At 42.2% G+C, this 18,294-nt stretch overlaps 1 protein-coding gene across 2 annotated transcripts in view; it reads right to left on the reverse strand.

The window, feature by feature from the left end:
• Positions 1 to 17,898, reverse strand: part of LOC112221609 (beta-citrylglutamate synthase B) — a 39,460-nt gene extending 21,562 nt beyond the window's left edge. The window contains exons 1-2 of one of the 2 annotated variants that reach the window (XM_024383781.2): positions 16,398 to 17,898; positions 7,385 to 7,615 (exon numbers count right to left, since the gene is read on the reverse strand). In XM_024383781.2, coding sequence (XP_024239549.1) covers positions 7,385 to 7,615; positions 16,398 to 16,560 — 394 coding nt within the window. In that variant the 5' untranslated portion in view covers positions 16,561 to 17,898. Of the gene's footprint in view, positions 1 to 7,384; positions 7,616 to 15,969; positions 16,120 to 16,397 lie in introns of those variants that run through there. The other variant, XM_024383782.2, reaches the window with a different exon arrangement.
• Between the last annotated feature and the right edge of the window lie 396 nt (positions 17,899 to 18,294).

Below are 18,294 nucleotides of genomic sequence, written 5' to 3' on the forward strand. Positions count from 1 at the left end.
AGCATATCATTAGCTTACCGCAATTGCTGGAAGTCTATGGGTATCTACTATCCATCTCCTGGGAAATAGACCTAACTTCTCCAAATCTGGGTGGTCGGTCATTTATAAAAACTTAAAGCTATACACAGTAATCAATATTTTATAAATTAGAATGTAATTTCTGATGATTATCAGTAAAATTGACTATCAACTTCCTCATTTACGGACTACTTTGGGTTCTTTCTAGTAGTTAGCTCACTTGCTTATTGGCAAATCATCCTAATAACATGATGATTTGCCAATAATAATAACATTTGATGAATCATGTCGGACTTTGAGGTAGTAGAAGAACATTTTTATTCAGAGCCATATTTGTTAGAGACAGAATTTAGGAGGGAGGGGGAATCAGCGGAGTCAGTAGACAAGCTAGCAGAAGCGGTGGCGAGACCCTGGTCTAAGGGGGACGGCGGGGCATATCAACCAACAAAGAGTGTTTGTGCTGTGCTGAGTGGGGCTTGATACTCTACATGACCAAAAGTATGTGGAAACTCTTTCAAATTAGTGGATTTGGCTATATCAGCCACACCCGTTGCTGACAGGTGTATAAAATCGAGCACACATCAATGCAATCTCCATAGACAAACTTGTCAGTGGAATGGCCTTACTTACTAAGAGCTCAGTGACTTTCAACGTGGCACGTCATAGGATGCCACTTTTCCAAGTCAGTTCGTCAAATTTCTGCCCTGCTAGAGCTGCTCCGGTCAACTGTAAGTGCTGTTATTGTGACATGGAAACGTCTAGAAGCAACAACGGCTCAGCTGCAAAGTGGTAGGCCACACAAGCTCACAGAACGGGAACAGGTGTGCTGAAGCGTGTATAAATCGTCTGTCCCTCGGTTGCAACACTCACTACCGAGTTGTAAACTGCCTCTGGAAGCAACGTCAGCACAAGAACTGTTCGTTGGGATCTTGATGAAGTGGGTTTCCATGGCCGAGCAGCCTAAGATCACCATGCAAAATGCCAAGCATCGGCCTGAGTGGTGGAAACGCGTTCTCTGGAGTGATGAATCGCGCTTCATCTGGCAGTCCAAAGGACGAATCTGGGCTTGGCGGAAGCCAGCAGAACGCTACCTGCCCCAATGCATAGTGCAGACTATAAATTTGGAAGAGGAGGAATAATGGTCTGGTATCGTTTTTCATGGTTCGCGCTAGGCCCCTTAGTTCCCGTTAAGGGAAATCTTAACGCTACAGCATACAATGACATTCTAGACGATTCTGTGCTTCCAACTTTGTGGCAACAGTTTGGGGAAGGCCCTTTCCTGTTTCAGCATGACAATGCCCCAGTGCAGAAAGTGAGGTCCATACAGACATGGTTTGTCGAGATCAGTGTAGAAGAATTTGACTGGCCTGCACAGAGTCCTGACCTCAACCCCATCAAATACTATTGAGATGAATTGGAACGTCGACTGCTAGCCAGGCCTAAATGCACATAATCAGTGCCCGACCTCACTAATGCTCGTGGCTGAATGGAAGAAAGTCCCCGCAGCAATGTTCCAACATCTAGTGGAAAGCCTTTCCCGAAAAGTGGAGGCTGTTATAACAGCAAAATGGGGGGACCAACTCCACATTAATGTCCATGATTTTTGAATGAGATGTTCGAAGACCAGGTGTCCACATACTTTTGATCATGTAGTGTATCTACAGCGAAGAGAGCGGCGCACCCAGAGACTAACAAACCGCAAGGACTTTTATGCTTTCATCAAACCTGGATTCTTCTGTCCCAAAAATAAACTGGAAAAAGTAGCCCATACCTGTTGGACCAAATGGACAGCTGTCTATCGAGTAAGTGACAATACTCTTGCTTGTCCCAGCACACAGTAACAAAATATAAAAGATCTATTAACTTTTGTTTTATAATTTCATTCTGATCAAATTAAATTGTTTCCTGTTATTAAATTATTAGGCTCTAGCTACTCACAAATAACAACTTAGTTGTTCTTAGTCAATACAGGCTGGTTGCCTATTAACTGGTGTTGGAGTAGGCACTGAAGGGCTATAGACTGGGACCAGAAGTCATGCATTCACGTGTTGTTTCTGCCATTCGCCTCAAATATCCCTCGCCCACATGAGTCTACATGGGATTCAAGAAGAAAGAGGATGTAATGATTTAGCTTCACAGATGATTTAGCTTCACAGACAGATATTGCCAAACTAATTTAGACAAATCGCTTTAATAAATGCTGTTTGAACCAGTACAACTTATTTTGTTCCAATTCTGTCAAATCACTGTAATAAATGCCATTTAGTTAATATCTACTATAAGTGATTCATTACAGTATGAGATAGTTGTGTGAATGAAATATAGGAGTCAAGTCAATGTTTCAGTAACATTTGAATATTAAAGGTAAAGACCTATGTAATGACATGACAATCGATGAACCGGCAATTATTTATTTTATACAACACAATACAGATCACTACACAGTATAGACAACATTCACACAATTCACAGCAATAAAAAGTAAATATACAATAAAATAGACGGTACAAAGTAGGTATAACGGTCGTCTATAGTGAATGGATTTTCTTTTCATTAAAGATGCAGACAGCTAATGACCAGAGGCTAACAAATGATGTTACAATAAGTGTGTTTGTATTAGGTAGTAGTGCAAGGAGGACCATGTCAGTTGGGGGTGTCAGAATAGCCCCAAGTGTACTTGAATCTTGATGTGTGTGCTGCAATTGTCTATCAGAGCTAAGTGTTTTGTTACTTGTCGTGTTTGTGTGGACCCAAGGAAGAATAGCTAATGGAGATGACAGTAATGACAATCCTCCTTGCTGGGTTTTTGCATGGGGTTATGTTGGCAGCCAAACGACAGCCTCTTTCACAGGATTTGGGCTCCAAGTATTTGTCCATTCGTCTCTGCAGGATGCTCTCCATCAGGTCATCCCTGAATCTTTGAGCGGTGGGTTGATATATCAGCCGTGCAATCCACTGTTTTGATTGTTTTGGGTAGACAACGTTGGATCTTGGAGTGCCTGAAATGAGGCAAGAGAAGACGATAAACCAGTGAATACAATCTAAACACAAGGAAGTTTCCGTACATATAAAAATAACATATGGGACACATCTTGCTTTGCTACATTGCAATCAGGCTGGATGCAGTTGATCAGATTAGTGTAGTGATTGACGTAGTGTATATCCACTACATATACAAAAGTATGTGGACACCCCTTCAAATGAGTGGATTTGGCTATTTCAGCCACACCCGTTGCTGAAAGGTGTATAAAAATCGAGCACACAGCCATGCAATCTCCATAGACAAACATTGGCAGGAAAATGGCCTTACTGAAGAGCTCAGTGACTTTCAACATGGAACCGTCAAATTTCTGCCCTGCTAGAGCTGCTCCAGTCAACTGTAAGTGCTGTTATTGTGAAGTGGAAACGTCTAGGAGCAACCATTGGCTCGAAGTGGTAGGCCATACAAGATCACAGAACGGGACCGCCAAGTGCTAAAGCTCATAGTGCGTAAAAATTGTTAGTCCTCGGTTACAACACTCGCTACAGATTTCCAAACTGCCTCTGGAAGCAACGTCAGCACAAGAACTGTTCATCGGGAGTTTATGGCCAAGCAGCCACACACAAGCCTAAGATCACCCCGTGCAATGCCAAGCGCCAGCTGGAGTGGTGTAAAGCTCCCCACCATTGGACTCTGGAGCAGTGGAAACACGTTCTCATAGTGCCACCTGTAAAGTTTGGAGGAGGAATAATGGTCTGGGGCTGTTTTTCAAGGTTCGGGCTAGGCCACATTTGTTCCAGTGAAGGGATATCTTAAAGCTACAGCATACAAGCACATTCTAGACGATTCTGTTCTTCTAACTTTGTGGCAACAGTTTGGGGAAGGCACTTTCCTGTTTCAGCATGACAATGGTTTGTCGAGATTGGTGTGGAAGAACTTGACTGCACAGAGCCCTGACCTCAACCCCATCAAACACCTTTGGGATGATTTGGAACGCCGACTGTTAGCCGGGCCTAATCACCCAACATCAGTGCCTGACCTCACTAATGCTCTGGTGGCTGAATGGAAGCAAGTCCCCGCAGCAATGTTCCCACATCTAGTGGAAAGCCTTCCCAGAAGAGTGGAGGCTGTTATAGCAGCAAAGAGGGAACAAACTCCATATTAACACCCATGATATTGGAATTAGATTTTCGGAGAGCAGGTGTCCACATACGTTTTGGTCATGTCGTGTAGTCAGGCCGCACACTAGAAAAGGGGAGCCTCTGAGCACACTTGAAAGGGAGCACCATCCCCCAGAGAAACCCCCCACTTTCCCCAAATCAACCAAACTATCCTGGAGGGGCTACCTGTCCTTTTGTTAGAATAAATCTGTCTGGACAGGCCAATTATTGCATTACCATCCCAATATGACAAAATAAGTGCTAAAAAGTCTAAACCAGAACATTGATGGCATATTTTGAGTACTTACCAACAACTGTTGAGGCTTGTCCTCTATTCTGGTTCTGAATGCGATGTTACTTCAGCAGACATGGAGTCTGTTCCTTGTGGACAGTCCACAGCAGGCACGTCATCTATCTCAACTTTAGTGAAAAATAAAGGAAAAGGGTACAGGAAATGTTGGTATTCATAAGCAAACAAGAACACATTTGAAGAAAGCCATAATAGCTGTTTTGTTATTGTGGCATGCTGTCACCTATTACATAGCTAACACCATAAACTCAAGCCAATTTATTTGTTTCTATAAAGCATGTGGAAATTGTATAATTAGGTGGAAAGTGTTTAAATCAATTTGAATAAAGATTAAAATAATGTCACCACACAATTTTTAATAATGAAAGGACATCACATAGTTTTGTGAATTTTAAGTTGTTTTGTTGTACTCAGCTATACTTTGGCTTTGAGAGGAGGGCATTCCATTAAATGTAATGGATGACATGGACAGTTTATCCACAAGACAATTGACAGGCCTATCACATTTTATCATGAGAATAGCTAGCTCCTACTCAATCAATCAGATACTGTTAGATCATCATCACACTTACCCCATTCTACTTTGTTCTGGCGTGCGTAGAATGACCACTGTATGCGTCAGGAAACGTCTCATCTTATGGCTCGTCAGTTCATCCTCTAAAAAAATGTCAAGAGCAAACTAGCTACAACCTTTCTGAGGTCCTTGGTCAGCGTTGTCTATATTCACGGCAACTAGCCATAGTTTAAATTAGTCCGGATTATTCAATGGAAATTTGAAAGATTATAGCCGACCACTTCCTTGGTTTGTTATTGCAAGCTGTTACAGGACACCCACAAACCATTTTCAATATTGGACTAGTGATGGTAGTCCATTGATGTAACCCAAGTCTCACCACACTCTACTACATGTGCTAGCTAGCTGTCAAAGTAACGTAAACTAGCCAATAGCGTGAAAATACTTCCACCAGTGTCAACAATATTCACAGTCATGGCTGCGAGGTAAAACTATAGTTTTGGACTGTTGATGTACTCTTGTTCTTCTGTGGGTTTTACAATTGACGTTCTCTTCTCACACGTTGCCTACTTGATATCTAGCTAGCAAACTTGTTCATAACTGCCGCTGTCCCGACGTCTCAGCTGGCCAGCTCACACACAGCCCATCCTTGCGCCCACCGTCACAGCGGATGAATAAAATGCATAGATAGGAGAAAATAGTTCCAAAAATAAATAACTATAATTAAAATATTACAATTTCATATATACTTAGAGTACAAAGTGCTAATTTCCCTGCTTTTAAGAGAAGATAGCTAGTAGATATCCATAGACTTCCAGCAATTGCGCTAAAATAACGATATGCTACCTTCAACTTGCACGCATACACATAAAAATGATATCCATGAGTTAGTTTTTCTCTCCGTAAATAGGAAATTATCCAAAATACCTACGTATCCTTTTAATTCTTGATTGTTCTGCCGTCTCTGACTTTTCATATGACTATATCTAGTAATACGTCGAATTCAATTGACCAGCAGGACAATTTCTGACATTTAAACGCCATCTGGAGAGCAAAATCTGCTTAGTTTTGCTGTCTGGGCCTGAACTAATGTGGAATATTGAACACTGCAATTTTTGGGTGCTCTCTGTCTGTGGTCTGGCGTTTTGACAGAAGACCAGATGTGAGCTGCCCTGCACATGCCTTCTCCAAAAAGCACACGTCCACACTCTGCTGTGAGACAGAGCGAAAGAGAGCAGCAGCAAATGTCAGGCCCAGCTCTACCACGTCACCGGCTGCTACGGCAGGAGAGCCAGAGGAGGTTAGGGGCAGCAGGGAGGGATTTTTTTTATTGTCCAAGTCATGATGGTTGTTGGAGGGGCGCGTTACATAAACACTCCGGCCTCTTTGTAGTCTGAGGAGTGTTAGGTTGCCCTCACCAAAATACAAAGCACTAGATTTCTGCAGTGGCACTAAATATATTAAAATACACCTTTCCTCTCTGCTTTGGTTTAGTCTTAAAACAAAATAAAAACACAGCGAGTGTGGTTTTGGCGTACAGGCCTCGTTGCCTGCCTGTATTATTCCACATCCTGCTTTGTCCAAAGTAGAGAAGTCAGAGATTCCAGGCAAAATGTGACAAATATTTTTTTTTAGAGTGTTTGAGAAAGTGATGATGACAGAGAGGACTGAATTGGGTCAAATTCTTTTTCTTTTATGATGCATACTTAAGATCAACTAGTGTTAGCATACTTGCTAGCTACATGGCCGTGTGAAGAGGGGTGCTGAGACATTTGGGGGGGGCTAATAAAGGCCCACTTTTTTGAAAAAGATATATTTTTCTTTCATTTATAATGATTTGTCAGGGGGTGCTGTAGCACCCTCAGCACCCCTACTTCACGTGGCTATGGCTAGCTAGCTAAGGAGTGCTTAAGTGGTTAGCTAGCTTGGAGGAAGTATTTAGTGTTGTGCGCATTGGGTCTGTGCACTTCCCATCCCATAGCCTACATTGTATATGAAGTGTGACTGGTTCACCATGGATTTACGGAGAAAATGCCCTCTTTTCTCATTTTATTTTTTTGGCTACTCCAAGTGGGGTTTGTGCTCTCTGATTGGATCAAAGTCAAGTTTTTGGCCACTGACGAGCCTTGCTAGGTTCGTCTCTACCGGGTCGGCCCACAGCAGGTACCGCTTTTGTTCAAGCAAGAGAAGGAACGGCCTCCCACTGTGATAAGTACTTTTCTGCAGTCTATCAGCAGTGAGAACTTTGTAAGGACACTCTCAGACCAACTCAAGTGCATTCAAAAGCATGATTGGCATATATCCAATACAAGAATACACCGAATTCATTGTCCCTGCCCTTAATACACTGGATTTTCTAAGCTCAAGAATCAGGAATAATATGACCAAGCTTAGTAGCTCACCGTAGGAGAAGGTGTCAGGGAGTGGGACCCCATGGCCGGCCAGCTCCTGGAAGGTCCAGAACTTGTTGACGCAGTTGAGGATGGCCTGGGGCCGGTTGACCAGCCGGCAGCCCATCTTTTCCAGGTGGCGTAGCACTGTGATGTCGCTGTCCGACTGCACCCAGGGGGTGGGGACTCGCACCACCGCCACCTGAGGGTAGGACGTCACCACCTCCTGCTCGACCCGCAGACCTGGAGAGGGAATGAGAGAGAGTGAGAGGAGAGAGAGACAAAATAGGTTTTTAGCGTGAAATATTCAGAATGTCACATTTCACATACCGTAAAGATTTAAATGAAATGCAGTCTCAAATTGCCGCCTGTCCCTTTTTATTAGCCGGGCAACGGCACACTTTTCATCAAATAAAAGACTGTTTCAAATAAACAAGGTTTAATTCAGTAATGACTTAAAAAAATATGAAAATCATCTGTTTTTAATCGCCAGTAAGAACTGCTAGCCATTAGCTGCTAACAGCTGAGAACGGCTAGCTAACTTGCAAGCACAAAAACAGTCAACAACTTTGGAAGTACGGAACCTTAGAAATCAGATGATCGCCCTTTTGTGGTCACTTTAACAATGTTTACATATCTTACATTACTCATCTCATATGTATATACTGTATTCTATACTATCTACTGTATCTTAGTCTATGCCGCTCTGACATTGCTCATCCATATATTTATATATTCTGAATTCCATTCCTTTACTTATTAGATTAGTGTGTATTTGGATTTGTTGTGAAATTGTTAGATATTACTTGTTAGATATTGCTGCATTGTCGGAACTATAATCACAAGCATTTCGCTACACCCGCAACAACATCTGCTAAACACCTTGTATGTGAAAAATAAATTTTGATTTGAAGTAAGAATTGATAAAAATGTACAGTCAAAGAGGAGAATAATTATGGTCAAGAAAAGTTTGATATTTTTTATTAGAGGCATACTAATACAAAAGAAACATGACCGCGTGTAAATGATAACACATTAGTGCACGAAATGAAGAAATGTATTAAAATGCTGGAAGTGAAGGCTGGAATTAAACAATTAACTATGCAAATTAGTAAAAACTGTGCACATTAAAGAAATAGATGCCTGGTTCAAATAGAAGCCTGTCTCTAATTAAGCGCCTGTTGTGTTCAATGATTTAAGTAAATAAACGCCCTGGCTATTAATTGAAGTTTTACGGTAGTTTCATATAGACATCATTGGATATTATTGATTAATCATATGAACAGTCTACACTTTCACTAATGTCAAGAGAACATATTTCATTGATAACATTTTGCAGAGCAACTCTGGTAGCTACAGTGGCTTGCATGTATCGCACAACAACCAGACAACCTAAAAGTAGCATCTGTTTAGAACGTTCGTGCCACCAGTCCCTCCCATGTCACATTAGCATCCCGCAAACAACCAGTCATTATCGAGCTGCTCTGGATGTGTGAGCTCTGAGCTGGCCCTGTGTAGCAGAGGTGTGGGTCCAGGCAGGGTAGCCTAGTGGTGTTAGTGCTTCAGTTGGACTGGGTCCGGCCCGTGTCACTCACTCACATCACACCCTGCTCACATCCACATGCTCCCTGTGGCACTGCCAACTTCTCTGACCTCAAGGCCAAGAGTCATCGCCCCCAGAGGAGCACAGATCCCCAGCAGTATACTTAATACAGCTTAAAGTTCAGTGCTTTCTCCCAATATAGGAAGGTATAAGCACATTAATTGTACCTTTATTTCAACAGGGAGTCCCATTGAGACAAATGCCCAGCATTTTACACATTAGAATACAAACAACAGTTAAAACACAATGATAGATACCATCTACATCTCTCAGCTACCAGATCTATAGTAAATACCTTAAAATGTGCCTGAGCGGCACCAGAACACCCAATTTCAACAAGCTATGCAGAACCAACCCTGCAAACATGTTTTATAACTCATGTAGCCAGTCTTAAGCCTGGGAGATTGACTGAACCTAAATACACATAAGAGCTTTCTACAATCATACACGCAAGAGGTGCTACCAGCACCTATTCTCTGATAGATTTTGCACCAAATTTGTTTAAAGTATACAAGAGATCGGCTATAAATAGCTAACTATAGATTGCATACATATGTGTATTTATATTGACATAGTTTGCGTGTTTGAACGTTGTTATGCTCAAGGTTACATTATCACTGTGAGATTTTAACATGGCCGATTTCAAGTGTTCATAACAAATCGGTAATCTGCATTCTTGGATGCCGATTATGGCCGATTACATTGCATTCCACGAGGAAACTGCGTGGCAGGCAAACCACCTGTTACGCGAGTGCAGCAAGGAACCAAGGTAAGTTGCTAGCTAGCATTAAACTTATCTTATAAAAATGAATGACCAAAGGCTCGTATTCCTGTGTTTATTATATTATAATTAAGTCTATGATTTGATAGAGCAGTCTGACTGAGCGGTGGTAGACGGCAGCAGGCTCGTAAGCATTCATTCAAACTTTACTGTGTTTGCCAGCAGCTCTTAACCATGCTTGATTCACACGCGGTTTATGACTTCAAGCCTATCAACTCCTGAGATTAGGCTGGCAATACTAAAGTGCCTATTAGAACATTCAATGGTCAAAGGTATAAGAAATAAAAATGATATAGAGAGAAATAGTTGACACGTCACAATTCCTATAATATATATAACCTAAAACTTCTTAACTGGGAATATTGAACCACCAGCTTTCATATGTTCTCATATTCTGAGCAAGGAACTTAAACATTACCTTTTTTACATGGCACATATTGCACTTTTACTTTCTTCTCCAACACCGTTTTTGCATTATCTAAACCAAATTGAGCATGTTTCATTATTTATTTGAGACTACATTTATTTTATTTCTGTATTATATTAAGATAATATAAGTGTTCATTGTTCATTCAGTATTGTTGTAATTGTCATTATTATAAAAAAATATATATATAAAAAAATTGGCCGATTAACCCATAGCGGCTTTTTTTGGGCATCCAATAATCGGTATCGGCGTTGAAATATCATAATCGGTCAACCTCTACAACTAGCAGTTCATTTAGGCCTACTACCAGCCATTTGAATTCTGTAAAAACAACAATAAGGAGACATGCAGAGAAATGTTAGCAACAGCACAACATGCACAACATGTTGGAATGTTGTTATGTAATACATGTATCACTAGCCACTTTAACTATGCCACTTGGTTTACATACTCATCTCATATGTATATACTGTACTCGATATCATCTACCGTATCTTGCCTATGCTGCTCTGTACCATCACTCATTCATATATCCTTATGTACATATTCTTTATCCCCTTACACTGTGTATAAGACAGTAGTTTTTTTTTTTTTTAATTGTTAGTTAGATTACTTGTTCGTTATTACTGCATTGTCGGAACTAGAAGCACAAGCATTTCGCTACACTCGCATTAACATCTGCTAACCATGTGTATGTGACAAATAAAATTTGATTTGATTTGAATAGAAAGAAAAGCAAAAAAGGGAGCAGCATTCGATGAAGGGATGAAAAGGACAGGTGCTGTGCAGCAAGGTTTGCAGTAGGTGCTTTGGCCCAGCACCTCAGCAGGAGAGACAGATGGAGTGATGGGACGTGAGGAGAAGCAGGGGCAGGAGAGGAGGGAAAAGAGGGGATTGTCACTGACGCTGCACTATTTGCTCCACTGTGACCAGCTTTTCAGCCATCTTAAGATCTACGCTCACTAAAGAGACAGCGTCAACACTGGATTGACAGAGGTCACAATGTCGAAGGCACACAAACAAATAATAGGTGACAGGCTTCTCAAATACTGGCTCCTGATGCTTGAAAAGTCACAGAGAGATGGAAGGAGATGGGCCATTTTTGGTTCAAACGATGGCCATTTTTGGTTCAAACGATGGTCAGAGATAAATGCAGCAGGACAATAGAAAAGGATGGAGATGTATGCATAAAGAACTGCAGGGGAGGTGGGGAGAAGTGTGTGTATGTGGCAGGGGATGAGTCAGAAGTGGAAAGTGTTTGTTTAGGAATAACCCTGCCTGTCCCCCCCTCCTCTCACTCTCAGTATTCAATTGGGGAATTCACTCACTGCATGCAACCCCCCTTCATACTGGTTTGATTGTGCAGCCGTTGAGTGAGCCATGCTACAATGAAGTATCAAAGGACACTGGCCAAGACAGTATTCGGTGTCCACATCACTTGTGTCGGTTTCCAAGGCAACTACACAGGTCACATGGAAAAACCCTGATGAATCTGTTCGCATCCAGTGCGCTCATAGTACTGTCAGACAGTCATTTTGAAAACATTTAGAAAATGTTCTTATAACCCTCTATTCCCTTTGCCAGAAGGACCATTCGGGCATATAGTGCTTCCAATTTCTAGTGACAAAATTATGTTTACGGCCAACTAATCTACCAGTCATCTTTCTGTGTGCAGGGCCTTCCGTCCCCACGGGTGTTGAACTGTGTGTTATTTTCGTTGTGTCTGACAGGGCTGACTGACTCCATAACTGCTGAGTGGGGGGCTCCCATCCCGCTCTGGCATTCTGTGCATTCCGCCGTGACGTCACAATACGGCTGGGCTGACATGCCAACACTCAACGAGCTTTGCCAGCCCTGGCCACAGCATTGGCACGGGCCAGGCGGGCACCACTTCCTCTGGGGAAAGGGTGGGTGACTGGCTGGCTGGACACTAGTCTGTCTTGTCTAGCGACATTGTCTAGCGACAATACAGCCACGTAGCCGACACAAACACACACATTAAACTGCGATTTTCAGCTGTTGTCAGATGGTGTGTGGACTTTTGCAATGTTTATGTGAGAAATTACCATGCATTGGTGCATTTCAAATGTGTAGGGACTGGGCCTATTAAGCAATTGTATACAATCATTTAGAGAATAACCTATTGATTTATTCCTTGCAAGAGTCTGTCTCTTGTTAGAACTACAATATGTGATTCGCTCATCTCCAATAATAATGAACATCTCAGTTGATGTTCTTTATCGTACTTCAGGTCTATTTAGCTGAAAACGCCCTCAATCACACACTGTGATTTGGCTGCTACTGAATGTGCTGCTGCTGGCCCTGTCAGCAAGGATCAAGCTGGACCAAAGGAAGTGTGCAGAACTGTTTTGCTCGCAAGGAGAGGGGTATGGATGTGGGTACGCAGAAACATGAGCCTCTGTGACCCCTCATGATGAGTTCTGTTTTTTTGTGGCCCCTATCCCCATCAAAATTGCCCATCCCTAATGTAACCCAACCAATACCACACCAATGCATCAGCTGATGGCGTACGGTGTATGTCATTTAATTTCATGGGCCAGGTTTCAATCCTAACTGGTTGGTATTGACAACAACGCCTCATGTGTTCTTAGGCAGGATTTGAAGTGACATTAAGATGTGTTTTGTGACACACAGGGACGGCTTCGCCTATGCACTGTCTGATTGATTGGAGAGGACAGCATCCATGAGGTAGTGAGTGTTTCCCTTGGTATAATAACCATTAATGCCCTGCGGCCTCATATCTATCTAGAACTATGTAAACTGCTTTGCCAAATACAGAGTCCTAATATGCAAATGCACCTTTTCCCATCACTTGAGAGCAAGCAAATGAGTTGTCGTGACACAGCTCGCTACAGTGGGAGAGGAATTATCAGTCTTTGACCGCCAGGGGGTTATTACATCACGAGATAAAAAAAAAAGCTCATAAAAACTGATCATCTCTCCCTGACCTGCCATGTCAACTAGCATACGACCTTAGTGTACCCTTCAACACTTTATTAAATAGGCTAAAAGCGTTGTAAACAAAAAGATAACATGAAAGTAGCTTACTTCTTTCAATATCTGTTTATAAAGGAAGGATTAAACACATCATATCAACCTATAATCTAAGCATTTCACTTCCAAATACAGAAAATGGGGATCATTATCCAAGCTAAATACAGCCGAATGCTGACATTATATTGGGAGACAAGTGAATTATCCATTCAACTTCAGCCATAGGCTAATAAAAAGAGGTGAAATGCTACACTGACTTCTCTGTTCCCTTCTAAAAACCAGCTGAACCTATTCTTCAGGCGACTTGGTGTTTCCTCACACTTTTCTTTGCCATTTCCAAGGCACGTTTGTCCTTCATTGAATACAAGATTTTACAGCTGACAATGTCTTGGGAAATAGGCTATTCCTATTTATCAAATTATTTTAGTTTAAGCTAAAACAATTGAGCTAAAACGGCCTTGTCAAAAGCAGAAGTGTTCATATGCCCACATGGGAAAGCTGTTATAGTTCAGCATAGTTCGCCAAGATTAGGATTAAAGAAAGATAGGGAATTCCATCCTTGGTCTATTAATGATGCATCACATCATGACTGCTGGTGGAAAATCACAATGTGTTAAATTGGCCATCGCTCATGAGATCCTATGTCCTATTGCCTTTTCTATAATATTATGGACATGTTATATTTGTCTAGCATTGACAAGTGTGTTTGTGTGGCCTCCACAAGGCCAAATAATCATTCATCAATTCATAACCAGTCTTCCTCGTGCACAACTCTTTATTTCTGAATCATGGGAGATTGTGAGATTCCTTTGGATGACCATTGGGTTTGGCAGTGGACATAATAATAATAATTTGGTGGGTGCTTCTATATGTACCATTTCCAAATATTTGTCCTATTTGGAAATGTGTGTTTTGCATATCCCAACTCCCCCTGAGACACCTTAGGACAGTGGGTTCAAGGCCAGAGTCTGCCGTTATCAATGTCAGTGTCAGAGGAAGGCCCAAAACATTGTCAAAGTTTCCAGCCACCCAAGCCACAGACTGTTCTCTCTGCTACTTAATTTAGTTTTATAATAATCTCATAATGATCCACCTGAACTGTGGGTTTCACAGGGTTGATGGGATTGGTTGAATGGCTTAGTGTGAAAAATGGTTTAGTGTGACCTAAAGCTGCCATTATGGCCAAACTCTCCAATGGCCGTTAATCTGTGATGTCAACACTAACGACTAAAGCCATATATGTAGATCTGGGGCCAGCTGGGATTAGAGGGCAGGCCCTACAGGACACAACCCTGCTCCAGTTGTAGCTCTGGCTAACCTAGACAGCTGTCTATTTACCTACCTATCTAGGCCAATAGTCCTACCCTCCCTTCCTCCTGGGTTTCTCACAGATTATCCAGCATTGAAGACTATCTCCAACAATCTAGGCCATTGTTGAAGTGGGTGTCTGACTCCTTGCGAAGAGCATGGGCCAATGACAAACTGAGTGGTTTTGACTTTAACACCATTTTTGTAAGATAAGTGATGTAGGTTGTGTACATCGTTAGCCTATCTCGTTTAAACTGTTGTAGAGTAGCACAATCGACACGTAGCCTACGTGGAGGATTAGGAGAGAGTACACTGGTTAACAGATTGGACGTGCTACATTACAGGTGAAGAAAAGGCTTCTGGATTTGGATGCCGTTCCCAATCTCACTGCCACATTTCAAAGAGACAGCTCCCCCTCCCCACCTCCAGGTCTGAGTCAGCTTGCCCCCTCCCCCTCTCCAGTCAATGCCAACATGTAAAATGTGCTATAAAACAGCCTGCCACTTCATTGAGCTAAATGCCCCCCTCCCAAGCTCATGTCTCACTACAAAATTCCAAGGGTCTCTTTTCTTCCAATATGAACCTTCATAGCTACAAATCAAACAAAGCTCATTGAATCAACCAACCCAGGATATGACAATTAAAGCCCGTTTTTGGACAAGGATTCTAATATTCTTGTCCAAAAAGACTCCACCCATTTACCTTTCCACATTGTTCACATAAAACACATTTATTTTATTATTTATTTAACTAGGCAAGTCAATTGTGTGCCGCCCTATAGGACTCCCGTTCATGGCCGGTTGTGATACAGCCCGGGATCAAACCAGGGTCTGTAGTGACACCACTTAGATGCAGTGCCTTAGACCGATGCACCGTTCGGGAGCCCCAAAATTCAAAGAATAAAAGCATAAATTAGTTTGTGTATGCTAAACTGCTTATATTAATGATGCCCAATAGTTTGTTTTATTATCAGTTAGTGATAAACTTGTAACTATTGTTTTACTTGTTCCACCAGCCATCAGTACTCCAGTCTGTGTTCTGATGCCTCTGTGCCTGTTGTTCCTGCATGCAAATGCCTCGTAACAAACCCAATTTCTACTATTTATTAGCAATTGTTGGCTCGTGCATGACAAAAGAGAAGGCAGCTAAGAATTAAACAATCAAGCTAGCTAAACCCACTACAAACGTCACTTAGCTAATTACAAATCATTGAAAAGTGCACTAAGTCCTCTGCTAAAGTTACAGCTTTAATGCTTCCGTTTAATTCGGGAGAGTTAGCATAGCTTTGCTGGCCCATGAAGATCAGCCTTTATAGCCCTAGCCTACATTGCTAGCTAGCCACTCTCTTTGTATTGCGATGCGCTTTTCACAACAACTATCTAGCATAACGTTAGCTGGCCAATTATTCTACGGCCTACTGTACATAGATAGCTATGTAGCTAGCAAAGTACTGTACATCTCACCTCCGGAATTGGTATCGTGGAGTTGAGTATGGCTTTGTATATAGCCAATATTATCGCAGTGTTTACTCCTACGCATATTTCCTATTTGATAAAGTAGCTATTCCATGTAGCTATTGTTTTGCCGTATCCCCGTGTGAGTGACAACTCAAGGCTGTCTGGAAACTGGGTTAGGCGGTCACCGTCACACTGTTAGCTAGCTAACCAGCAGCTCGCGCTGGGAAGCTGTGTGTGTGCTGCTTGCCGAACAATACCGTCTACTGCAAAACTTGGATAGTGGATACACTAACGTAACACTGAAACACATCCAATAATAGACAACAAAAATACACGATTCAACCCCAATTCAAAACAGTAAATCGTATATATAACTATATATGACTATTGTCTTACGGTAGTGCATGTACAACTTCAAATCTAGTGATACTTGCCTAATTGTCCCTGGCTGATGGTGAGCACGATTTGGTCCATGAGAAGAGAGCGGAATTCAACATCCTCCTCGGAGCATCGCTGTTTCAGAGCCCGAAGGATCTGAACTTGGGGATACTCCTGATGGATACGCCGGTCGGTCACAAACCAAACTCGAGAACACATGTTTATATCGAACTGTGTCGTGCCGATTAAAAAAAATTGTAGTTAATACACAGCTGTGGCCGAGGGGGCGGCGGGCGAGCTAGCAGGATCCTGGTCAGAGCGAAGGGAATAATAAAGATGCTCACACAATAGAGTGCAGCTACACGAACAAGCAATGTGGAGGGGGAAAAGCAAATACCACGATTGAGTCTGTTCGTTTAAATGGAGTCGACTAATTACTCGATTTCTACTTGCGTCCCTTCATTTGCAGGCCGTTATTCCTGGTCCCATCCGATCCAACATCCCGCTGAATCATAAGCACCACAAGACAAAGGCTGTGTAACTCCACTACACTGTTTATAAGGGCGTTCTCATCTATATCAGCATGTATTATCTTCTACAAACAATAATTGTAGCAGTATTAGCTATGGCTCCTTGCACTTGCAGCCCTTTAGGGCAAACAAAGCTTGTGCAGTATTGCTTCGAATCCTCCGCTCATCGAATTCAACAGCTAGGCCTGCTATCCAGTGAACGCGGCAGCCGCTTGGCTGAATAACACAATTGTGGTAGCTGTATGATTATCGAAAAAAAGAAGGCTGCTGCTTGTATACCCACGCTTGTTTGGTCTGATTGATTAGCTGTTGGCGGAATGGACCTGTACGGCTATCCACGAGGATCGGGTGCTGAAAAGGTGCACGTTTGTTTCCAGTTCTGCGTTTTTCTTCAAGCACGCGCTTCGTTTACAACAAAATTGTCCGCGTTCCCCGAAAATAGATGGAGAATGATAATCGAGTTTATGTCATCATACCGACCAATCGCAGCTTGTCAACCAACGGGTGCATTAATAGGTGCATTCGTTTTAGCTCGCTCATGACACTGAATGGGCCGAGTTCGTGTATTTTACACAATTGGATTGGTTCTAAAATGAACCCCGGGGCGCCGGACGAGAACGAATGTACCCGGGGTTATTGTCCAATCAGGAGGCTGATGCTGCGGAGGCTCGCAAGGCATGTGTGCGGATGAGAATGCGTGACTTTAACATAGGGGTGTGACCAACGAGGGCGCGCGGATGCTGTGATACACTGCATGTCAAGAGGGTGGAGTACCACGAGATCGCGCATCACCCAAACCGGTTCATACCGGGTGCTGCGTGGAGGTTTGGTAAAACTAACGCCTTCGTCTTCATGTTGTGATGCTGAAATAAATGCCAGAAATTATAACATAGCTTAAACAATCGTATGGCCAAAATGGGTTTCTTAGCTGTAGCCTAATCGAAACATTGATCGACAGCCTACATTATAACGGTCCGCAGCATATTTAGCTCCGCAAAAGCAATGTAATATCCGAAGGAGGTGTATACCGTTGTGAAGCAGGCAAGAATAACTAGGAACTTCCTGTTCACGGATTTTTGGAATTAGCAATATAAATAATAATAATTTATTCAATTTATATAGTGCTTTTTAAATCATCTCAAAGCACACATAAAAAGCCATGTAATTTAGAAAAACAACACCACAACATCATGAGATGGACAGTCATTAGAAAGTTCATGGCTTGAGTAGTCAAGCGAGAAGAGAAAGTCTGGGAGGCAGGTCTCATCGAGGTGTCTCGCTGTCTCTGGCTTTTCTGTAGTAGAGCTCATTCAGATGATAAATGAATAAATAGGGCAAAATGATGGGCAATGTGCACAATTATCTATATATTTTATAGTAATTATCATACAAACAATAATTAAATGTATTTCTATAATAAATC

This window comes from Oncorhynchus tshawytscha, linkage group LG22, assembly GCF_018296145.1.
Source record: "Oncorhynchus tshawytscha isolate Ot180627B linkage group LG22, Otsh_v2.0, whole genome shotgun sequence".
Classification (NCBI taxonomy): domain Eukaryota; kingdom Metazoa; phylum Chordata; class Actinopteri; order Salmoniformes; family Salmonidae; genus Oncorhynchus; species Oncorhynchus tshawytscha.